Here is a 24,807-nt window from a genome sequence, read left to right as displayed (position 1 = left end):
TGCTGGTAACAACTATAGGTAGTATTTTAAACAAAAATAAGTGAGTTTTCAGCACTTAAGTGAAATGAGGCTTTAATCAAAAAGAGACTCAATTCCGCAGTGTGCCTGCTGTGTTTTGAAATTGAGAGCATGGTGGGCACCCATCGTTGGGTTTCCTGCCAGCCTAACTTGAGTGTTTAAAATGAAGGAATTTAAATATAGTGAATAGGTTCCGTGTAGCTGATCTGTTTTATGTTTATAAAATGTTCTGATGAAGTTTAAAATTACTTCCTGGTGGCTCTTGCCCTGGCCTAACAATCCCATGAAGAAGTTGGCATTTACTAGCCAATTTAGAAGGAAAATACTTGCTTCCTTGGGGCCGTTGTATAATATTTCTCTCTGTTTGGGGGGTTTGTTCTCATCTCGGAGCAGTTACTTGGGAAGCTGGACAAGCATGTGATGATCGGTGTAGTCAGCACGTTAGTATCAGCAGGCAGGGGGTTGCGATCCCGGGGCCACCAACACAAAGTACCACAAACTGAGTGGCTGGAAACAGCAGAATTTCATTGTCTCACAGTTTTGGGCACCTGAAGTCCAGAATCAAGATGCTGCCAGAGCCCTGTTGTCCATGACGCTCTAGGGAAGGGACTCTCTCCAGCTCCCTGTGGAGTGCATCACCCCAGTCACCTGGCCACCTTCTCCCTGTAAGACTTCACACCCTCTTCCCTCTGGTGTGTGTCTCTCTGTCTCCCTTTTTTATAAGGACACCAGTCATACTGGATGAGGGCCTCCCTAATGACCTCATTTTATAATAACTTGATTACCTCTGTAAAGATCCTATTTCCAAATAAGGTCACATTTTTTAAGAAAAAATTTAACCCCAGGTGCTGGGGTTAGGACTCCTCTTTGGAGGAGACACAATTTACCTTTAAAAAAATCTTTGTTTTTCATATACTTGTAACTTCTTTTCTCTGCTTTTTATTTAAATTTTTCCTTTTAATTGTTGATTTACAACAATTCACCCCTTAACAGGAAGGTTGGCCAAGATATCTTTTTTTTTTTTAATTGGCCACACCACGTGGCTTGTGGGATCTTAGTTCCCTACCGGGATCGGACCCGTGCACCCCTGCTGTGGAAGCGCAGAGTATTAACCACTAGATGGCCAGGGAATTCCCCAAGGTATCTGTTAATGCTGTATCTAATTACTGACAGTCTAAGACTAGCTGATTTGAAGGAACTCTTTTTGTTCCAAGTTTTATAGAGGTATTAAGCAATAAAACTCACCTATTTTAATTTTACAGGTTAATGACTGTTGGTAGTTATATACAGTCATTTAAACCACCACCACCGTAAAGATACGGAACAGTCCCGTTACCGTAAAAAGTTTCCTCATGTTCCTTGGCAGCTGAGCCCCTCCCATAATCACCAGCCCCAGAAAATACTCATCCCTTTGGACACTGTGGCATTGCCTTTTAAGGAAGTATGTAGCTCTTGTGTGTGTGTGTTTGATTTCCTTCACTAACCATAATGTTTTGAGGTTCATTCATGTTGTATGTATTAATTTTTAAAAATTTTTGATAATTGAGTACTATTCCACCGTATGGATATAATATAACGAATTCATCCATTCACCAGTTAACAGGGACTTGGGTTGTTTCCAGTTTCAGGCTGTTATGAATAATGCTGCTGTGAACATTCCACATGCAAGTTTATGTGTGGACGTAGTTTTCATTTCTCTTGGGTCAATACATAGGACTGGGATTACTGGTTCCATCTAAGTTCCTCTTTAATTTTATAAAATATTGCCCTACTTTTTCCCCAAAGTGTCTGTACCATTTTACATTCCTACCAGTGAGATACGGAGGTTCCAGTTTCTCTGCATTGTCACCAACGCTTGGTATTATCAGGCATTTTTTTCATGACATCCCCTCTTTACCATTTTAATGTCTGTAGGATCTGTAGCGCGACCGCCTCTTTCGTTCCAGATGTTTGTAATTTGTGTTCTCAGTTTCCTCTCTCTCTCTCTCATCCTTTCTCTGCCTTTTCTCTCTTTTTCTCAGTCTCTCTCTCCAGCTAGAGACTTACAATTTTTTAAAAATTTATTTATTTATTTTTGGCTGTGTTGGGTCTTCGTTGCATGTAGGCTTTCTCTAGTTGTGGCGAGGGGGGCTACCCTTTGTTGCGGTGTGTGGGCTTCTCGTTGTGGTGGCTTCTCTTGCTGTGGAGCACGGGCTCTAGGTGCACAGGCTTCAGTACTTGTGGCACATGGGCTCAGTAGTTGTGGCTCGCGAGCTCTAGAGCACAGGCTCAATAGTTGTGGCGCATTGGCATGTGGCTCCTTGGCATGTGGGATCTTCCCAGACCAGGGCTCGAACCCGTGTCCCCTGCATTGGCAGGTGGATTCTTAACTACTGCACCACCAGGGAAGTCCCGTAGAGACTTAAAACTTTCATTGATCTTTTCAGAGAACTAGCTTCTGGTTCACTGATTTTCTCTATTTTTTGGTTTCGTTTTTTGGAATTTTGCTCTTTATTGTTTCCTTTCTTCTCTTTGTTTTAGATTTTATTTAATATTCTCTTTCTGATTTCTTAAGATGAGAATTCAAATCTTTGATTTAAAATTTTTCTTCTTGGGCTTCCCTGGTAGCGCAGTGGTTGAGAGTCCGCCTGCCGATGCAGGGGACATGGGTTCATGCCCCAGTCCGGGAAGATCCCACATGCCGCGGAGCGGCTGGGCCCGTGAGCCATGGCCGCTGAGCCTGCACGTCTGGAGCCTGTGCTCCGCAACGGGAGAGGCCACAACAGTGAGAGGCCCGCATACTGCAAAACAAAACAAAACAAATAATAATAATAAAAAAAAAATAAAATTTTTCTTCTTTTTAAAAAGAGACTACAAATTTATCTCTAAGAACTTCTTTAGCAATGTTCCACAAATTTATGTAAGTTGTATTTTTATTATAATTCAGTTTAGTTTTATTAAAATTTTATTAAAGTATATTTTCTAACATCCCTTGTGATTTCTCCTTTGACCTATGATTTATTTATAGGTTGGTTGTTTAATTTCCAAATATATGGGGTTTCCCTTATCTTATTGTTACTCATTTATAATTTTATTCCATTATAGTCAGAGAACATACCCTGTATGATTTGAGTTATTTTCAGTCAATGAAAATTGTTTTATGGCCCAGTATATAGTCTAACCTGGAAAACATACCAGCTGCACTTAAAAGTGTGTTCTGTCATTGTGGGTATTCTATGAATATCAATGAAGTCAAAGTGTAATGTTGCACAGATCTTATATGTCTTTGCTGATCATATTCTAATTGTTCTGATAAATGCTGAGAAAGGGGTATTAAAACCTCCAACAATGATTCTGGAATTGTTTACTTCTGTCTTTAATTCTGTCACTTTTTGCATCATGTATTTTGTTAAGCACATAAACATTTTTTATTGTTATGTCTTCCTGGTGAATCTAACCTTTATTGTTATGAAATTTCCCTCTTTATCTCTTGTAATACATTTTTCCCCTAAACTTGTTTCATCCTATATTGATACAGAACCACTCCAGCCTTCTTCTTTATTGTTTACATGGAATATTTTTATCTATCTATTTACTTTCAGCCTACATAGTTGGACCTTGTCTGTGGCTTCCATATAGTTGTTTTTCCTTTTTATTTTTTAAATTTTTAAATTTTGTTTTTTCTTTCTAAAAAAAAATCCACTGTGATAATTTCTGCCTTTTAAGTGGAATGTTTTGTCCATCAAAGGTTAATATAATTATTGATATGTTTGGGTTTTGATCTACCATTTTATTATTGATGATGATGATGATGATGATTATTATTATTTTTCTGTACGCGGGCTTCTCACTGTTGTGGCCTCTCCCATTGCGGAGCACAGGCTCCAGACGTGCAGGCTCAGCGGCCACGGCTCACGGGCCCAGCCGCTCCACGGCACGTGGGATCCTCCCGGACCGGGGCACGAACCCATGTCCCCTGCATCGGCAGGTGGACTCTCGACCACTGCGCCACCAGGGAAGCCCTTATTATTGATTATTGATTTTTATTTTTCCCATCAGTTTTGTTTCCTTTGTTCCTACTTTCTTGCCTTTTGGGGGTTTTTGAATACTTTTTAGAATTATATTTTAATTTTCTTGTTGGCTTTTTAGCTGTATTTCTTGGCATTATTTTTTAGTAGTTGCCCTAGTGATTAAAATATACATTTTTAACTTTTTAGTCTAATTATTTATTATTGTACCACATCAGGTTAAATACAGAAATCTTGCAACTATATAGGTTCATATCCTTTCCCCCATCCTTTATGTTACAGTTATACATATTACACTTTTATACATCATAAACCCTTCAAGAATGTTGTGGTTTATGTTTTAAACAATTGTATGGCTTATAAAGAAATTAAGAGAAAAAAGAATATATATATATATACACATATACGTATGAATGTATATATGTATAACTGAATCACTGTGCATTTCAATGAAAGGTCTGAAGGCTTTATATTTAGAAACCCAGATTAGCAAGTTTTGTATCAAAACCCTGCTTTAACAGCAGGACAAATTGAAATCTAAGTCTGAAGGAAAAGTTTCCAAAGGGTTTCTCCTTTGATTTTATCCCAAAGAGTCTTCCTTTAATTGCACATAAATGGTGCGAGGATAAGTATATACTAAAGGGGTCTTCTTAGAATCTGTGGATGTTGGGAGCTGGTGTAGCCTCTTTCTGGATAGATGTCTGTTTTAGGACAACAGAGCAGTCCCTGAAGTAAAACAGGATACACTGGGCGCATAGTTTTCTTTGAGGAAAAATTATCCTTAGTAAACACTTCCTATAATGTGTGCACACATTCCGTTATCAGTGGAGTCAGTTACTCATTGATCGATTGATTCATTCAGTAACTACTTGAATGGCTCCCAGGTGCCAGTGTCCCAGGTCCTGTGCTTGTGGGGAAAAGTGTGAAATGAGAGTCCTTTCCCTTCAGGAAATCAGGTCTAGTGGGGAGGAAGCTGACACAGGGAGCCTGACCCTGTGCTGAGCACTCCTGCGGACTGCGCTGCGCTTAACCAGGTGAAATCCCGCCGCAGGAGCGCCCCGTGAGGGAGCCACTGTGTTGAAGGGGCTGCATGGAGTCGTGGATGAAAGCCAGGTTATAGCGTAGAGTCGGCTGGCCTGGGTTCAGATCGCGGGGCTCACCCCCTCGGTGCCTCGCTTTCCCTCACCTGTAAACAGAGCCGACCAGGGCGCCCGCGTGCCAGCTCTGCCGGGGGGGTTAGCAGCCGGAGCAGAGATTCTAGTCCAGGTCCGCCTGCCAGAGTCTCAGAAAGTCTCACGAGACAATCCCAACTCCCTCCCGCAAAGAAAATAATTCTTCTCCTGGGTCAGGAGTGGCAAGTAAGTTGACGTTGCCAGATGGAAACCAGAGTCCGAAGGAGAGAGCGTGAGCCTCAGCCGTGACCCCTCAGGCCGCCCCCTCTCCTCAGGCTTTTTCTCTAGTAACATCCTCACAGCAGGGCGGTGGGCACGCTGCCTTTGGCGTCCCAGGTAACGGGGGCTTCGAGACAGGTGAGGCACCAGTTTCATCGACTTTCCATGAAGGAGCGCACGCTCTTTGTTCTAATTTATCCGCTGGTGAAGCTCATCATAGTTTTACTCTTTGGGGCAGAAGTACCGTATTTCCAGGGTTTGCACTGGTCTGGGGCTTCCTTCTCTTCTGGATTGGGAGGGGGATTGGAGTATTGACCCGCCTGTACGGCCCTGTGTCCACCCGTCCACGTGAGAGCAGGAGAAGCTTGCTTCTGAACTTGATACGGAGCCTCCATGGGGGTTTTAACACAGCTTCTCTGTGCCTCAGGGCCCCCACCCAAAGCCAGGCTCCTCCCTTCCACAGCCTTGCTGAAATCGCTTCTTGGGATTTGGGTCCTAGCACCTATTTCCCTAAGAAACTGCAGACAGAGATCATTAGTTCTCTCAAATGGAGAAAGTCTCTCATTGCTGTTTTCATCTGCATTTTTTGAGGTTAAACCTTTTCACTCATCTATTGACTCCTGGTGTTTTCTTCTTTTATGAATTGTCTGCTTACCTTTTTAATGAAACACTCAGAATTATTTATTGGAGTAAGGGTCACATGTAAATAATGCAAGAGGTTTTGTGTGAAGGGTTAGTCTCCCTTCCCATCCTAGTCCCACCGCTCCTACCCCCAGAAGTAATCACTGTTACCCACTTTCTGAGGTCTTCTTTCAGCCATTAGATGCATTAATAAGTAACTGGTAGTTTAATATGAACACAGACCCAGTTCTTTGCTCCTAGCAGTGTATCTCGTTAGTAACCTCATTTTTTCTGCTGTCTGTATGTCCCGTGGTGCGTTTAGACCATCCCCTGGTGCTGGACGTTTAGGGCTGGCTGTTTCCAGTTATTTCCTCTAAAGCCACAGTCCTGCAGGGAATGGTCTTGAATATACTTCTTTGTGAATTTGTCCATCTGTAGGATAAATTCTAGAAGGTAGAATTACAGGGTCAGAGGGTATGGGCCTGTGTTCTTTGGGTGGCTGCAGATTGTATGGTATGGGCGTAATTTGTATGGGAAAATTGTGTCTCTGATATTCATGAAAATATAAAAGTATTTTCTATCCTCTAGCCTGGCGTTGCAACTTGCTACTCCGTTTGTTATAAATGTGGAGCCAGCAATCACCCATCTGCACGATTCTGTGGCTCCTGTGGTATTTGCGTGAAGTCCTTGGCAAGACCTAGTGTGGAGAACAGCTTGGCTCCAGCTGCTGGAGAACCTGGCCCTTTTGCTGAGGTGAGGCCTCCATGGTAGTAAGAACTGGACCCAGGAAGGGGTTGTGACTCTGAATTTGTGTCCTCGACCCTGTGAGCCAACCCAGGGGAAGAGAGCCGAAACACTTAGACATTTTTCATGGACTTTCAACTTGGTGTGTAAATAACTTCAACCTCGTTATGTTTTAAACACTCGAGTGATTTCTTCAGAATTCAAAGATGTAAATATGCATTTATCTGTAGTAAATCGAGGTTTAACTGCATGTGCAAGGTAATAGATGTAATGTCATTAGGGAGCTTTAAAATACGTGGGATAGAATGTACTCTCGTCTCGTGAATTTCTTATGTAACACGCCAAGAACTTTCCCCCTGCTCTTTCATATTTTAGAAAACTTATATTGGGTTCGTAAAATTGCTTTCGCCACTTATAACAACTGGGCATATTGGAGGAAAATCTCACAAGATTATTTTCAGAAGGACTTAATCTGTAACCAGCTTTGTGTTAGACTTTTATGAATTTGTCTAAGCTACAGAAAGACTTTTCGGGTTTCTTCTCTTCATTAGAAGAATTTGAAGCTTGATGATTGTTAGAGAGAATGCACGTGCACTCAGCAACTTTGCATTCATTTTTAGGGAGTTCATGGTTTCTTAACCCAAATGAAAACACTTGCAGATCCCAGGACTGCCAATAACCGAGGTGGCACCTTTGTGCAAATGAGACATGGTGTTTTTTTCCTCAAGACAATTGACTGCCATCTGTTAGAAACTGATTGTAATTTACCAATTTTGTTAGACATTTTCTTTTGCCATAAAAATTGTCCTAATAAGTATGCAAACATACAATGTCCACTATGTGAATATTACCCCTTTAGATGCAATGCTTTTGTGCAGTGTGCAACGTACATATCCTGGCATGGTGGTCCTCTCAGGTCCCCAGGCCCAGATGCAGGAGAGTGTCTCAGAGAAAATGTTGGTGCCCAGTAGTTGAGTGTGGATGGGTAGTAAAGTCTATGCTCCTCTGGATTGTAGAGCTGAAAGGATAGATTTCCAGACCTCAGGCGGCAGGACAGGGAGCATCAGTTGATTTGCCGAATTTGAGACAGTCAGTGGATAAGGAGTGGGGCTGGCTTCAGGGCTCAGGCTGGGAGTTGCTGGGAAAAACAAGCAAAGAAGGTGAGGCAAGGCCTGAAAACCCCCTTTAGTTCAAAGTACAGTGTTTTGGAGATATTTTTACTCCTGATTAGAATTGTTTTCTGTGATAAAATGGAGAATTAATTAATTTATATTATAGTTTTGGGTTTTGGTTTTTTTTTTTAATGTTTTCTGCCTTGCTCATACAGCCTCGATCTGCCTGGCAGCCCCTAAATGTTCCTTTGCCCAAGCCTGATGCTGGGCCTAAGAAGGATGTGGGCACACAGACCACTGGCCTGTTCTACCCGTCTGGGACCCTCCTGGCAAAAAAAGAACTGGAAATGGCTTCTCAGAAGCAGAGGCAGGAGAAAATGAGTGACCATAAACCTCTCCTCACAGCCGTCAGCCCAGGGAGAGGTGAGACACATTCTCCTCTCAGAAGGGAACCCACTCTTTCCCCAGAAGAAAATTCCGTTTTTTATCTTCCTTTCGATTCATTTTTATGTACAAGAAGTGCCTTTATTTTTCTTTTTTCAAGTAATTTTGCTTTGTGTGAATAATAGCACTTCCTTAAACTTTTAGCATGTTTTGACTCTTAGCCCCGTTGTCGCGTTGGTAAATGAAGTCGCACATAAGAACGTGTACCACTAGCCCAGAAATGTGCTTAGTCTGCGTCGTTACTGCTGGCTGCCAGAATCTCTTTTTCTATTGTGGCAAATTCACATGACATAAAATTCACCATCTTAACCATTTTAAAGGGTACAATTCAGTGGCATTTAGTACATGAGCAGTACAGCCATCACCACTGCATTTCTAGAACCTTTTCATCCCCCCAGAAGTAAACCCTGTACATCCCGCTCCCAAGGGTGTAACAATCACTCATCTACTTTCTGTCTTTATGGATTTGCTTATTCTGGACATATAAGTGGAAGCATATAATATGGTCTTTTGTGACTGGCTTCTTTCACTTAGTATGATGTTTTCAAGTTTTGTCCATGTAACATGTTTTCAGTACTTCATTCTTTTTTTAATAGCTCAGTGATATTCTATTTTATGGACATATGACATTTGTTTGTATGTTCATCAGTAATAGACATTTGAGTTGTGTCCAGCTTTGTCTGTGTGTGTGTGTGTGTGTGTGTGTGTAAACAGGTTTGACTGTTAAGAATAATGGTGCTCTGAACATTCACGTAGAAATTTTTCTGTGGCATATGTTTTCATTTCTCTTGGGTATGTACATAGGAGTGCAATTGCTGGGTCAAATGGTAACATGTTTAACTTTCTGAGGAACTTCTGGACTGTTTTCCAACGTGACTGCACTATTTTACATTCTGACTAGCAGTGTATGAGGGTACCGATTTTTCCACATCTTTATCAGCACTTGTTATTATCTGACATTTTCATTACAAGCATCCTAGTGGGTGTGGAGCAGCATCTCATTATGGGTTTGATCAGCGTTTCCCTGATGACTAATGATGCTGAGCATCACTTCATCTGAGTTACCTGATTTATTAGCATCCAGTTGTCCATAGTATCCCTTTATAATCCTTTTTAGGGCTTCCCTGGTGGCACAGTGGTTGTGAGTCCACCTGCCGATGCAGGGGACAAGGGTTCGTGCCCCGGTCCGGGAAGATCCCACATGCCACGGAGCGGCTGGGTCCGTGAGCCATGGCCGCTGAGCCTGCGCATCTGGAGCCTGTGCTCCGCAACGGGAGAGGCCACAACAGTGAGAGGCCCGCGTACTGCAAAATAATAATAAAATAAATAAATAAATTTTTTAAATAAATAAATGTAATCCTTTTTATTTCAATAAGGTTGGTGGTAATATCCCCTATCTAATTCCTGATTCTAGCAATTTGAGTCACTTCTCTTTTTCTTGGTGAATCTAGATAAAGATTTGCCAATTTTGCTGATCTCTTTTCAAGAACCAACTTTGGGTTTTGTTGATTTTTTTTTTTTTTTTTTTTTGCAGTACGCGGGCCTCTCACTGTTGTGGCCTCTCCCGTTGTGGAGTACAGGCTCCGGACGCGCAGGCCTAGCGGCCATGGCTCAGGGGCCCAGCCGCTCCACGGCATGTGGGATCTTCCCGGACCGGGGAATGAACCCGTGTCCCCTGCATCGGCAGGCGGACTCTCAACCACTGCGCCACCAGGGAAGCCCTGTTGATTTTTTGTATTGCTTTTCTGTTCTGTCTTTCGTTAATTTCCACTCTAATCTTCATTATTTCCTTATTTCTTCTTGCTTTAGGTGGAGTTTGCTCTTTTTCCAGTTTCTCAAGGTCAAAGGTGCAGGTCTTTTTTTTTTTTTTTTTTTAGGTGAAATTATTTATTTATTTATTTCGTGGGGTTCAGGTTTTGATTTGAGACCTTTCTTCTTTTTTTTTTTTTTTTTGCGGTACGCGGGCCTCTCACTGCTGTGGCCTCTTCCGCTGCGGAGCACAGGCTCCAGACACGCAGGCTCAGTGGCCATGGCTCACGGGCCCAGCCGCTCCGCGGCATGTGGGATCTTCCCGGACCGGGGCACGAACCCGTGTCCCCTGCATCGGCAGGCGGACTCTCAACCACTGCGCCACCAGGGAAGCCCCCTTTCTTCTTTTTTAATGTAGGCATTTACAACTATAAATTTCCCTGTGAGTGCTGCTTTCACTGCATCCCATAAGTTTTCATTTTCTTTCAACAATGAATTTTCTAGTTTCCCCTGTGGTTTCTTCTTTGACCCACTGGTTGTTTAAGAATTATTTAATTTCCAAATATTTGTGAGTTCCCCAAATTTCTGTCTGTTATTGATTTCTAGTTTCATTCTATTGTGATCAGAAACATACTTTGTATGATTTTAACCCTTTTAAATTTATTGAGACTTGACATGGCCTAACATATGATCTATCCTGGAGAATATTCCATTTGCCCTTGAGAAGAATATATATTCTTTTGGGGGTGGAATATTCCGTAGATGTCCATTAGGTCCTGCTAGTTTAGAGTGCTGTTCAAGTGTTCTATTTCTTGCTGACCTTCTGCCTAGTTGTTCTATCCATTTTGAAAATAGGGTATTAAAGTGTCCACCCATTATTGCTGAGTTGTCTATTTCTCCCATCATTTCCCTCAGTTTTTGCTTCATGTATTTTGGTTTTCTGTTATTAGGTACATACTTACAATTGTTTATAATTGTTATACCTTCATGATACCCTTTTTCATTATAAAATGTCCCTATTTTTATCTAGTAACATTTTATTTGGTCTTAAAATCTATTTTGTCTGGTATTAGTATAGCCAGTCCAGCTTTCTTGTGGTTGCTGTTTGCATGATATATATATTTCCATATTTTTTACTTTTAATCTGTTTGTATCTTTGAATCTAAAGTGTCTAAAATATCTGTTTTTTGATTGGGTTGTTAAATTCATTCACATTTAATGTTATTGATAAAGTTGGATTTGTGTCTTCCATTTTACTCGTTCTTTTCTAAATGTTTGTGTCTTTTTGTTCCTGTATTCCTCCTTTACTGCTTGCTTTTGTGTTGCATATTTTCTAATGTAAGATTTGAATGTTTAATGGGTTTTTTCCCCTATATATTGGGCTGGCCAAAAAGTTCGTTCAGGTTTTTCCATACCAGCTTATTCCCTTAGTTGTTGCTCTAGGGCTTACATTATACATCTTTTTTTTGAATTTTGTTTTTGGCTGTGTTGGGTCTTTGTTGCTGCATGGGCTTTCTCTAGTTGTGGCAAGCAGGGGCTACTCTTCATTGTGGTGTGTGTGCTTCTCATCGTGGTAGCTTCTCTTGTTGCAGAGCATGGGCTCTAGGTGCGTGGGCTTCAGTAGTTGTGGCATGCAGCCTCAGTAGTTGTGGCTCGTGAGCTCTAGAGCCCAGGCTCAGTAGTTGTGGCACACGGGCTTAGTTGCTCCTCGGCATGTGGGATCTTCCCGGACCAGGGCTTGAACCTGTGTCCCCTGCATTAGCAGGCAGATTCTTAACCACTGCACCACCAGGGAAGCCCCTTACCTTACACATCGTATCAGAATATGTTTCAGATTTATAGTAATTTAATTCCAGTGTGACACAGAAATGCTACTCCTATATAGCTCTGTTCTTTCTTCCTGGTTTTATAGGTATATATAACAACAATGCCTACATATATATATTACATCTATATATGTTGCAAACCCAACAAAACACTGTTATATTTATTACTTTATATAACCTTATGTCTTTTAAAAATGCTGAAAGAAGGAAGAACTACAGTTGACCCTTGAACAACATGGGTTTGAACTGTGTGGGTCTGTTTATATGTGGATTTTTTGTTTTCACTGTATGCTTACTTCAGTACTACATGATCCACAGTTGGTTGAGTGCACGGATGTGGGACCATGGATACGGAGGGCCAACTCTAAAGTTATATACAGATTTTCAACTGCATGGGGGGTTGGTGCCCATAACCCCTGTGTTGTTCAAGGGTCAACTGTATTATATATTTATGGCTTTTGTTATATTAGCCTCCTTTCTTCCCATTTCTAGTTGTCTTTGTTTATTCCTGTGGATTTGAGTTACCATCTGGAGCCATTTCCTTAGCCCAATTAAGCTTTGCTCCTGTCCACCTCTTTTGTGCTGTTATTGGCCAAGATATTACATTTCTATATGTTATAGGACAAATACTACATCTATATACATATTATTTTATGCAATATATTATTATATTTGTTAGGAGAAGAAAAGAAATAGGCATTTATAATGTCTTTTATAGTTACATGGTTACTTTATCAGTGCTCTTTGTTTTTCTGTGTGTATGGATTCACATTACTGTCTGGAGTCATTTGCTTTGAGCCTGAACTTTCTTTCGTGTTTCTTATAGGGTGGTCTGCTAGCAATGACTTCCCTCAGTTTTTTAGTGTCTGGTGATGTCTTCATTTTGCCTTCATTTTTGAAAGACAACTTCTGGGAATAGGATTCTTGGTTGACAGGGTTTTTTTTTTTTTTCTTTTGAACACTTTGAATATGATATCCCACTGTCTTCTGACCTCCATGATTTCTGGTAAGAAATCTGCTGTTAATCTCTTGCAGATCCCTTGTATGTGATGAGTCACTTCTCTCCTGCTCTCAAGATTCTCTGTTTTTGTCTCTTAAAAGTGTGTCTTTTGGTGTGGACCCTACTTGGAATTTGTTGAGCTGCTTGGATGTGTAAATTCACGCCTTCCATCAAATTTGGGAAGTTTGGGGCCATTGTTTCTTCAAATAGTTTTTCTGCATTTTGCTTTGTCCCCTCTTCTGGGGTTCTCATTATGCATATGTTGGTATGCTTGATAGTTTCCTGCAGGTTTCTTAGGCTCTGTTCATTTTTCTTCATTCTTTTTTTCTCTCTGTTTTTTGCATTGCATAATATCTGTCGATCTGTTTCTGAATTTGCTAATTCTTTCTTTTGTCAGTTCAAATTAACTTCTGAGCCTCTCTAGTGAATTTTTAATTTCAATCATTATGCTTTTCTGCTACACAATATCTATTTGGTTCTCTTTATATATAATTTCTATGTATTTATTGATATTCTGTATTTCATGAGGCACCTTCTTTTACTTCTTCATGCATCGTTTCTTTTAGTTCTTTGGATATATTTACAATGGCTGCTTTGAAATCTTTGTTAAATCTCCAACATGTGACCTCTCTCACAGTTTCTGTTGCCTGTTCTATTTCCTGTGTATGAATCACAGTTTCTTGTTTCTTTGCATTCTTTTTTTGTCTCTTAATTTTTTTTTTTTTTTTTTTTTGGAACCTGGACATTTAAAGTAACATATTGTAGCAGCTCTGGGTACTGACCTCACCTCCAGGCTTGTTACTGTTATTGCTTGTCTGTTTGTTTCATGACCAGCTGGACCAGGTTCCTGGGCTCTGTCTCGCCCCCACAGTGGGACACCTCTGAAGTTGCTCCTTGGAGAGTGAGGCCTTGGCCATGCACCCTGTCACCCTAGGATGACCGCGATTTTGGCGAGGCTCTCTTTGACCATCTCTTTCCCTGACCATAACCAGCCTTTAAGTTCCACTTATTGCTGGCTGATTGCTTTATTACTTTCCACCACACTCTGGGGGTGTAAATTGCTCTACAGGCTGATCCAATTACTTTTTTTTTTGGATGTGGGCAAATCTCACTTTAATTGCAAATGGCTTCATTTACAGCATATTCAATAATGAACAAACAGGAGAGCTGTGACTTTTGAACATATGAATATATGAAAGTCCCTTGAAATTCAGGTAGTCAAGATAAGGGCATTTCACAAGGAAAGCACCCCCGCCACCTCCCATTTTTCTGAAGTCTGTTTTACACTCATTTTAAAAGATGACGAGGCATACTCAGAAATTCAAAGTAGTAGGATGTGCCTTGCAGGGAGAGAAGAAAACCTTTTTTCAGATTGTTGGGTAAATACATATCAGCAATTCCACTTGACAAAAGCTGATGGATGTCCTCCCTGAGTCAGGCTAGGCTCTGAGTGGGGATGGGAAACTGTGAGAAAGGGAGAACCTGATACAACATAGTACCAACCGGTTCCCCTCTAACACACCGTGCCGTGACCCCAGACATGGGGGTACAAGAGCAGCCACCGGGGTGGTGACTGACTGTCCTCACTGCCAGGAATTGACAAAGGGTCTCAATTTAACCCGTGGACAAAATCCTGGACCAGCAAACTCAAATTGTCACTGAATTTAAATCATAAAGGATCTAAGGAAATTCTCGTTTTATTTATGTGTATATATGGACTCCTTACACGATTAACATTCCTTTTCTCCTAAGGGTTTGTTCTATAAACTGGAGTGGCCTAAGAAAAGCATTGTATAATTTTGATTTTATTTTACGCTTTCAAAAGAGAAAGGAGGGAATGGAGAGAAAAGTGTCACAAATTCTTCAACTCTGGGGCTCAGCACGTCCAACAGACTCCTCCGACAAAAGGTTCATCCGGATTGTGGGGTAGTTTCAATGCTGAGGAAAGACTAGGGGAGCCCGCCCCAACCCCACAGAAAGAATTCTACAGTTACTCTATCACGGTGCTCTAGCTAAAGCATAGGTTTCAAACTACAGAGGGTTTCAACTTAACATCTAAAATTTTTAATTGGAGCCTTTCAGCAACAAATAAGCACAGAGAGCTCATCTCAGAAGTAAAATTAAAGAACTATTGCCCTGATGTATGAAAGTCAAGCCATTGCTCCCAGCTATGCCACACTTCCAGGCTTAGGCAGACACATAAGGTGGTGGCAGCTCCTTGGCGGCGCCATTCACAGAGGCATCATCGTATGGGGGTAACAGCACCGTAGTGTCATTGCTGGTAACATAAACCAGGACAGCGGAGGAGTTCCTGCCATTGATGTATCGGTAGCAGTTCCAAACACAGCTAATCAAGGAACCCTTAAAAGTCAAGATAATGCTGATAAACAGAAGAATAATAAGGACCAAACAGGTAGGATTCACTGACATGATATCACCTTTGTAAGGAAAATCAGGAGGCAGCTGTCGTATGTATTCCTGGATGGAGTTTGGATAAACAAGCACAGTGACTGCAACCAAGGTGTTCAGAGCAAAATCAAAGATCTGGTAACAGAAGAATGGGATGATCCAGGCCGCGTGTTGCTTGTATGCTCCATAAGTAACCATTGCACAGATCAGGATCATGAGAAGAGAAATTGCGATAGCAAGCACATGTTGGCATCATCCATGAGCTCCAAGTCACCTCCGAGTTCAGAACTTGAAAAGCGATACTGATCTGGATCAGCCAGGGCGGGCGCTCAGTAGAATCAGCAGTGCCATGGCATTGATGATCAGGTACCAGACGCCAAGCAGGATGGTGCCAGTGTGGACATGGCAGCACAGGCAGAAGCTGTTGGAGTAGAACCGCGTCTAGGGGGCCACCATCTTCATCGCTCGGGCCGCCGGCGCAGTGGCGCGAGCGCGCGCCCAAGTTTGCATGAGCTTCGGCCGTGTGGGTCTGGGCCCACCGCACAGCTGCTGCTGGCTCCCTAATCCAATTAAATTTGAGATTCTTTATAGGGATAGTTTTTGAGATCAGTGTTTGAGATATTTTTCAGACTTCAGGAGAGCTCTTCTTAGCTGTTGACTTCTGTGGTTCTCTTTGGTAAACTGGCCAGCCTATGGTTTAACTCCTATCTCTAGGCTTCTTTTAATTGCTTTTTACCACATCATTCATTGTTATCCTTGGGCCTGAACTTCCTCACACTCTTGCCAAAGCAGTGGGTTCCTATGGAGATTCGGAGCTCTCTATCTTATCTTCCCTTGTGCAAAATATCTGAGCCAATGCTCTGGATGGGCGGTGGGGACAATGGGGTGTTTCTCTTCAGCAGCTGGGCACTCAGTGAAGGGGGTGCTGCTGTCCTCTGGTCTTCTTGACTTGCCTCTTCTGCTGTGAGACCTCTGCTTTACAAATAAGCCAGGACAAGGATGACCTGGACCGCAGTATTCTCAGTGTACCAGACCCAAGGGAGAGCGTCCATCCCATAAATGGTGGCTGGACAGAGGAGGGGGGACCCCCACGCTTGACTGCATTTGCCCAGAATTTGGTCTCTGCAGCAGGTAATGGGGGCGGGATGAGCAACACTGAAATCCTGCTTCTTCTGAGAAGATTCCGTAGCTCTCCAGCTGGGAGGAGAGGGAGCCGTGTGTTTATGGTTGAACCATGTGGAGTGAAGTTTTCATCGTGCTCAGCTGAGAGAAGGGAGGAGGGGGTGGGTCATGGTTCAAACACCACAGACTCTTGCTGTTCTCAGTTTTAGCACAGTTTCCTCTTCAAATGTTTCTGTATTTGCTCTATGTCCCTAGAACCATTTCCAGCCACTTTAAATGTTTGTTTTATAGTTCCATGGGGATGAGGTCCCCTGAGTTCCTTGGGCTGCAGAGCTGGGAGTCAGTCATTCCCAGCTCTTCTCTTGCCTCGTGGATTTCCCAGCTGGGAGTCAGGACCCAGTCCACTGTCTTCCAGGCATGAGTGTCCTGCAGAGATCGTCTGCAGAGATGACCAGAATGACCCCTCCCACCCCCACATGCTGTTTCCCTTCCTTTGGAATCTAGACTGGCCTTGCGAGTTGCTTTGATCAGCAGAAGTAGCAGAAGAGACATCACAACAGTTCCAGGCCTGGACCTAGGAGGGCTGGGAGCTTGCACTTACTCCCCAGGAAGTGAGTGCCGTGTAAAGAGGTCAGGACAGATCACTGAATGAGGACAGATGCCTCAGGGCCCAGCCAACAGCCGCTGCACAGACTGCTGATGTTTGAGCGGGTGCAGGCGGCAGTCACTGGAAGAGAGAGGCCAGGAGGCCCCCAGCTCTGCGCCATCTTAGCCGAGGCCTCAGCCACAGGGATGAGACCATCTCGGACCCCCAGCCTCAGCTGATGGCTCGGCTGATACCATGTGGGGCAGAGATGAGCCGTCCCTGCTGGGCACTGACCACACTCCAGATCCACAGAAGTGGGAGGCCTCAGGTGGTGGACGTTTTAAACCACCAAGTTCTGGGGTGCTTTGCTTGGCACCAACAGAAAATAGACATGGGACCTCAGTTCCCTATAGCAGAAGGCAGCCCCTGGAACCCCCTCTTTCATCCCGAGCTGGGAGGGAGCAGGCCTCACCCCCCCAAAAGAGGACTTACGGTCTTGCCAGGACCTTTTCCAAAAGACCCCCCTCACCCCTCCCAGCCTTTCCATAAAGCCCTCCCTGGAGGCTTTTTTGAGAGTTGACATTTGATCTTGGAATTGTACATCTGTTGTAGATTCTCAGTAAGATCTTCGTGTTCAGCATACTCCTGCCTGCGTATTTATTTATTTACCTGTATTTTCTCTGGGTCCACCTGTGAACTCCTCAAGGGCAAGAACTTTGTTCACTGCTGTATCCCCAGCCTTCAGTGCATGGCACACAGGAGCTGCTCAGTGACTGCTTGTGGGATGAATGTGCCTACTTTGTGCCAAACCCTGTGCTGGGCTCAGTGCTCCCTCTGGTGTTATGTCAGCTACTGGCAGACGACTCTCGTGATGCCCAGACCCCTCTGCCCACCTGATTCCAGCACAGCGTGGTGGTTGGTTCTGTGCATCTTTGCTCGCATCCCTCGTCAAAACATGCCACAGCATCTCTTTACTTTGCTGCCTCAGAGCAGCAGAAGACCGCCGGTCCACAGGCAGGTGCAGTTCAGAAGTGCTGGAGCTCACACAAGGGGCCGGGGGCAGAGAGTGAATGCCTCAGTCCCTCTGTCCAGTGCACAGACCTGGGGTGCATTCTGCCTGGTTCCTCTTAGGTCCCAGCAGGACGGAGCCCTGCTGCCCACGGCGTTGAGCAGCTTTTAACAGATTCTTAATTGACTTCCCTTCCTGCCCTGTCCTGCTGTTTCTGCTCCATCATTCATGCTTCCCAGGGTCACCTTCCAAAGAAACTACCTGTCCTAAGTATTCGTCTCAGGCTCTGCTGTCAGGGGAACCCAAACTAAGACACTGAGGTTCTCTTATTTGGTGTCACAATAACGTATGAGGTAAGAGGTATTAGTCCCATTTTATAGGTAAGGAAAGTAAGGCTGAGTAAGATTTAGATGTCTGGATGACCTTGCAAAAGCCACCCAATTGCTCTCAGCTTTAGTGTCCTCACTGGTAAAATGATGAGGTGGGATCCGATGCAGATTTTTGTACTCAAGTGGCCACAGAGCAGAGCCAGGAAGTAAAGGCAGGCAGCCAGGCCTGCAAGGGCTGTGGCCAGCTGGAGCGCCCTGCCCTGTCCAAAGCGGGCAGCCACCCCTCAGCCCCAGGCAGCCGGGCCCGGCAGAAGGGCAGGCCCAGTGCTGCTGCGTCACCCACCTGCGCACGAGAAACCAGACTCATGTGAAATCTCTCAAGCCTTAAATGGTGGCAATAAATTCGAATTATTTTAAACCCTGTGCAGACTGAAAGGGGCACAGGAAGCTTTCTGGAGTGATGGGAATGTTCTCCATATCGACGGGATGTATACACTTGCCAAAACTCAAAATAGGGGCACTTATCTTTAAAATAGGAGCACTTTATTAGTAAGTTGTTTCTCAATATGGTTAATTTTAAAAGAAAAAAAGAAAAAGACCCCAGATATGGCAATCAAAATACGTTCCTTTGGAATTCTATAGTATTCATGGAACTTATTCTAGTACATAGTCGAGGTTCAGAAAGCAAAAACCATCACAGAGTTTGGCAAAGAGAAATGAGCTCTCTGAAAATCCATGTTGCATGCTGACACTTTTCCTCCTTCACCTCAGAAGAATCATCCATGTGTTTGGGTTCCTCTCCTTCTTTAGGATACTGGAGAAAACAGGTGGACCATATCTCCGCTCACCTCCGGTCTTACGCTCAGAACAATCCTGAATTCCGGGCCTTGATTGCAGAGCCCAGGATGGGAAAGGTGGGTGGCCTCTGAGCAGGACTTCCTCTCTGGAGCATCCCGTAGGATCAGGCTGAGGTTGCCCCCAAGGACTGTCCTGAAATTGCACTTTGCTTGCCCTTTCTCTTTTTCCTGCCCCGCTTTCCATGCCTCTTCGCCTTATTTGACATCCAGGAAAACTGGCTCAGAGAGATTTGGTGACCTGCCCAAGACTACACTCTGGGTCCAGGGGATTCAGGATTTGAAGCAGGTCTGTCAGACCCCAGGGATACTGCTGTTATAAAGACACACATCTGTGAGAAGTCCTCTTCCTCTGTCATGAGACTAAAAGAACCTTTCAAAGTTAGCCCATCCACTCCTCTGCCACCAAGTTAGGCCAACATCAGAACTGTGTCATTGTCAAGTATTGCTCAATTTCCTTTGATAATCTATTTTGGTGGTTTATTAATTCCTTGGCCTAATCTAGGGGTCTCCAAACTGTGGCCTGTGGGGCAAATCTGGCCTGCCACCAGTTTTGTAAATCAAGTTTTATTGGATCACAGCTACACTCATTCATTTACTTATTGTCTGTAGCTGCTTTTGTACTGTAATGGCAAGGACCATATGGCCCACAAAACCTAAAATATTTACTATCTGATCCTTAAAGCATTTGCTGAGCCCCATTGATCTAAATTCCTCCCGCTACTTACAGAGACAGCTGCTCACCTGAATACTTGGCCCTTGATTGCCAAGGCCTGGCCCCCCCAGGTCACTTTTTGCCAGGTGATGACTTGCAGCCATGTGGCTTCATTAAAGTGTGTCTCTTATAGAGAGTATCAATCTGGGTCTTGCTTTCTTAACCAATCTGGCAGTCTCTGCTCTTTGATTGGAGTATTTAGTTCATTTATAACTAATGGAATTATAGAGAAGGCTGGATTTGTGTCTGCCATTTTGCCATTTGTGTCCTATTTCATCTAGTTTTTGTTTCTCTTTTCCTGCCTTCTTTTGTGTTAATTAAATGTTTGATTAAATGTACAGCTTAGCCTCTCAGAATTTCTTGGCTGTGGCTCCAGGCTTTGAGTCCCACACTCATGGTTGTGAATTCTCTCTAATACTTTTTTATAAGCTCATCTCTGCTACCGTCCATGAGGATGGCTATGAAGTTAGCATCAGGCTGAATTATATTCAAGTCTCAAACAAGGTGAGTAAAACTGCTGGAAGTTATTCATTTCAAAATTGAGTGGCCTAGTAAATGGTAGCTTATGATTTATTGAAATGCTTCTGCATAATCCATAGAAAGGAAGAGTTTAGAATATTATGAAACTTAACTGGAGGCCAGCAATTTCATAGAATTAGATAAACAACTGAGCTAAACCTCAGAGAAGCCAGCTTTCAGGCACATAAAGATGTCATAAGAACAGAAAGAAATTATCACCCACCCTATTGGTCCTGTAGTTCTCAGGTTTATTTATACCCACTGAAGTCTGAGTATAGGCGAAAGACTGACAGAAATGTTTGCTGTACTCTGACCTATTTGCCTATAAAAATAAGCCATACTTTGTGGCCACGTCTCCCTTGATCTTCCCTCTTATTTGGTAACTGGAACATTGCCATGGAGCCCATAAGTGTGTGACAAACATTAACTGATACAGGCAGCTTTAGTTTCATTGGACAAGAAGTCACAACATACAAAAGGATAATTAATGGATTGAGAAGAGAGTGAAGAAGGCAAGGAAAAGGAGGGGAACTCGGGCCTGGCCCCGACCTGGCAGGGTGCTAACGATGTCTCTAAAACTGGGACAGATACCTGGGCCCTGCCTGACCCACAGGGAGGCTGGGAGTGTCCAGTGGGAAGATACACGTGAATGTGCTTTGTAACCAAGGAAAGCACTAAATGCTGTGTTTTCGGTTGTGTGTCTGCAGCAGAGCTTGGGCGGGGAGGTGCTTCAGGAGAATGGGACTGAGGGACGCAGAACACGGCGAGTCACACCAAACAGTTGTCCCCACTTGAGGCTGGGGGGGAGGGGCATAACCACTAGGGCAGGTCAGCACCCACCTACTGAGGGCAGCTGGAGACGGGGGTCAGCTGTGAGCTGTTAGCAGCCAACGTGGCAGCTGGGATGGTACCTGCCTGGTTAAGGGGAACTGGACAGACACAAGAGTATCTGCAATGTGCTGTCCATCACGTAGAAGTCGGGGATGTGCCCCAGGTTCTGTGTGTGTTTTTTCTTAGCCTGCGTGTTCTGTGCTCAGGAAGTAGCAGGTGGCTCCCGATGGCAGGAGCAGGGTGCCACGCTGTGGAACCGGTCCAGGTGGATACAGAATCCTGGGTCTGGCCTGTGTATCACCCATCCTCATTTTATAGACATCCATGTAACCTCATTTTGCTTTGACAGCATCTCTTTGAGGCTGGTCATAATATTTCCGCTTTACGGGTGAGGAAACTGAGGCTCAGAGAAGTTAAGCCACTTGCTTCTTCCAAGACCCCTAAGCTACTAAGTGACCAAACCAGGATACAGACTCTGCAGCCTGAGCCTCCCCGTCAGGCCACCCTAATCCCAAGGCACGGAAGGGTTGTAAGCACAGGGGGACACAGTTACGTATACATTCATTGTATAAAGGGGCTGGGGCAGCCACAGGGAAGGTGGGCTGGCAGGAACCTGTTTGGAGGCTGTTGCAGTGATCTCGCCGTGAGAAGAGGGGCCAGAATGAGGAGCTGCGTAAGAGGCAGGATGGACAGAACCTCACGGTGAGGTGGGGGAGGTGTCTGGAAGCATGGTCACGCTGCAGGCTTGACTGTCTGGGTAGACGGGGCTGTCGTGAACAGAAAGAGGAGCAGGTGAACAGGGAGATCATTCTGCTGGGACGTGGCAGCCTCCTCTTTCATGGTGCTGGAATCTTTTCATTGGCCAGAACCTTTACCTGAACAAGGCGGTGAATTTCAGCGACCACTTTCTGAGCAGTGTCACCGAGGGAGGGAACGGGCAGTTCGGCAGCGGGTCCAACCTGGGTGAGTTGTCCCCTTCCGGGGACTTTAAAACAGTTGACCAGTTATATATGGATGTTGTTACAGGAAAGTGAATCCTACACGTTCTCATCACGAGGCAACAATTTTTTTTCTATTTCTTTCATTTTGTTTCTATATGAGATGACGATGTTCACTAAACTTCTTGCGGTCCTCATTTCATGGTATATGTAAGTCAGGTCCTTCTGCTGTGCCCCTGAAACTCACACAGCGCTGTATGTCAGTTACATCTCAGTAAACCTGGAAGAAAAAAATAATAATTAAAAAAGAGAAACCTAAAGAACCGTCGACCAAAAACAACACAGTGACTTGGCAAGGCTGGAGAGAGCTGCTTAAAATTTGCCGGCCCAGCCAGGCCTCTTACTTTCACGTTCCACCCATGTTATTCCTCTGGCCACCCCAAAGTCAGGCTTGAGACCTTTGCAGTCTTTCACAGGAACTGGGGAGATAAATTGGGGCAGGGGTTGCTCTTTGGGGCCTGAGAACTCTAGCCCCTTTGATTCCCCTCCCTCCTCCCATCCTCTGGTTCTGGACCAAGAAGGACAGCCCCAGGAGTCCTTCGGGCCAGGTTTCATCAAATAGAAATTTCTATAAAAGCCTTTTCCTCCTTCCGACCTGTAGAGGGGGGCATGGCAGGAGAGTGGCTCTTTACATGATGGGAGTGGTGGGGGGCTTCACTTTGATCCTCGACTCCTGTCATTCCAGTGAGTGACTACAGCCAGAGCACCCCGGACACCACGGAGAAAGTCACAAGGACCAAGAATTTCAAGACCAAAACGTTTCAAGGGAAGAAGCAGCAGCTTACGGTATGTGTTCCCCTTGATCCTTAGAGCTGTCTTCTTCAGCCTGTGCAACTAATGTTTTATTTTGAGATTGATTAAATGGAAGAATACTTTTTCATTTTCTGTTCCCACTTTTATAGCAGTGTGTTTTTATTTTATGGAGGCAAAACCTTTACAATCTCTCGAGATTATTCACTGGAATTATTTTAAAGTTCTCCTCAGTCTCCTGAATCACCTGTTTCCTCTGGGGTCCGTTCTATCTGCTTATCTTTCTCTTTCTTGCTTTTGGTTTGTCTCGAACATGTGATGATCCTTGGTTGCTAGGTCATGTTGATAAACGAAGGGCTAGTTTGATTAGCACGGGTGCCCAGCTGGGTCTGTGGGCCTGAGGTCTCTGTGGGTGGAGGGTCCTCGAAGTTGCCAGGGTGGGAAGGCCTTCCCTCTGCTGGTGAGCGCGGTAGCGGGAGTGCCGTGGTGGTTTCCCCTCCTTCCTGGCTCTCCAAACCCGTGCCATGTCTGGGCTCTGCGCTTCGCCCTGCTCAGGCCCAGTGCTCCCAGGAGAAGCCTCTGTTAGGCAAATTGTGAACTGTATGGAAAATAGTTATCAGGGTTTAAGCAGGGAGCAAAAGCTTCCCGCCCTTCTACTCGGGAGAGCGGGGTGGATGCCGGCCATCCCCGTGATTCATGGTAAAGCCCTTTAATAACACAGCTGTGGATTCAGCCACACCCAACGCCCGCCCTCCTGCTGGGCCCCCTGGAGAGAATACACTCACATGTCTGGGGTCTACAGCTGGTTTTCCTCTTGGCTTTGATTTCCCTGTCAGTCTGATTCCATCTGCTTTCAATCTTTGGGATTCTTCACCATTTCTCATCCATGCATGGTACCCTTTCCCAGTTTCCCTCAGCTGTTAGAGTTTTGTTTTTCACAATTATGGACCATGAATAGTTTTAACAGGAGCTTTGGAGAGACAGTGGGTGCCCTTGCTCACCCACCACCTTGCCCTTCGGTCGGCCTTCTTTGGCTGTGGCAGCGAGCTGGAGGTGGACACAGGGTCAGTTCCCCCCTCCAGCCCCACCACTTCAGTCCCACGGGGCCCCGGGGCCTCCCAGCACGCACACGGGCACCCAGCCTGGTCGGGGGCGGGGGGTTCTCCTCAGGCAGGTGGTCACACTCAGGCTGATTTTGAACACCTTATAAAGCATGCAGCGTAAACTTTAGGATTCACCTGGTTGCTTTTCCTCGAAATATTCATAATAAAACTAGTGTGTGGTTTCTGGGGTTTTATGAGGTTTCTCATTGCATCCCTGCCCTTAATAACACAAAAAAATGTCAGTGTGGTGTCCTTCCCCCAGGCAAGGCCTCAGAGACTGGCTAGATTTACATTAGATGTGTTTATCTGTGCTGCTGGCCTTTGAAGACCACACACACACACACACACACTCACTCACTCACTCACTCACTCACTCACTCACTCACCTGTCCCTGGGACTCAGAACTTACCCAGGAGAGGAAACATTTGCCCTGAGGGTTGAGCCTGGACAAGTGGGGCGTGACAGTAAAAAGATTTGCGGCTGTGGAAACGACCACCTTCTGTGATCCTGCAGCCTGAAAACAAGCTTCTACTGAAGGAAGTCAGACCAGCAGGGGAAGGAAGAGTGTCTGTGATGGAACAACTACGTGATGAAGTAAGTGCAGCCCAAGAACACACTTCCCTGAGGCTCTCAGCCAGGCCTGTCACCCCGTCTCTTTCAGATGGAAGT

General features: G+C 44.5%; 1 protein-coding gene and 1 pseudogene across 2 annotated transcripts in view; one reads left to right on the top strand and one right to left on the bottom strand.

Annotated features, from left to right (window-relative positions):
* The window catches only part of DZANK1 (double zinc ribbon and ankyrin repeat domains 1), a 71,673-nt gene that overhangs the window by 36,912 nt on the left and 9,954 nt on the right, over positions 1 to 24,807 (top strand). The window contains exons 11-17 of the mRNA XM_081255956.1: positions 6,626 to 6,790; positions 8,109 to 8,316; positions 19,178 to 19,281; positions 20,366 to 20,440; positions 22,153 to 22,249; positions 22,970 to 23,070; positions 24,652 to 24,732. Of these exons, the coding sequence (XP_081112082.1) occupies positions 6,626 to 6,790; positions 8,109 to 8,316; positions 19,178 to 19,281; positions 20,366 to 20,440; positions 22,153 to 22,249; positions 22,970 to 23,070; positions 24,652 to 24,732 (831 nt within the window). The remainder of the gene's footprint in view (positions 1 to 6,625; positions 6,791 to 8,108; positions 8,317 to 19,177; positions 19,282 to 20,365; positions 20,441 to 22,152; positions 22,250 to 22,969; positions 23,071 to 24,651; positions 24,733 to 24,807) is intronic.
* Positions 14,911 to 15,783, bottom strand: LOC308628703 (lysosomal-associated transmembrane protein 4B-like; annotated as a pseudogene). The gene has a single exon. The product of its transcript is annotated as a lysosomal-associated transmembrane protein 4B-like (transcript).

Source organism: Mesoplodon bidens (genome assembly GCF_964165515.1).
Source record: "Mesoplodon bidens genome assembly, chromosome: 15".
Classification (NCBI taxonomy): domain Eukaryota; kingdom Metazoa; phylum Chordata; class Mammalia; order Artiodactyla; family Ziphiidae; genus Mesoplodon; species Mesoplodon bidens.
Note: the sequence above shows the minus strand (reverse complement) of the source record. Positions and strands in the feature narration are given on the sequence as shown.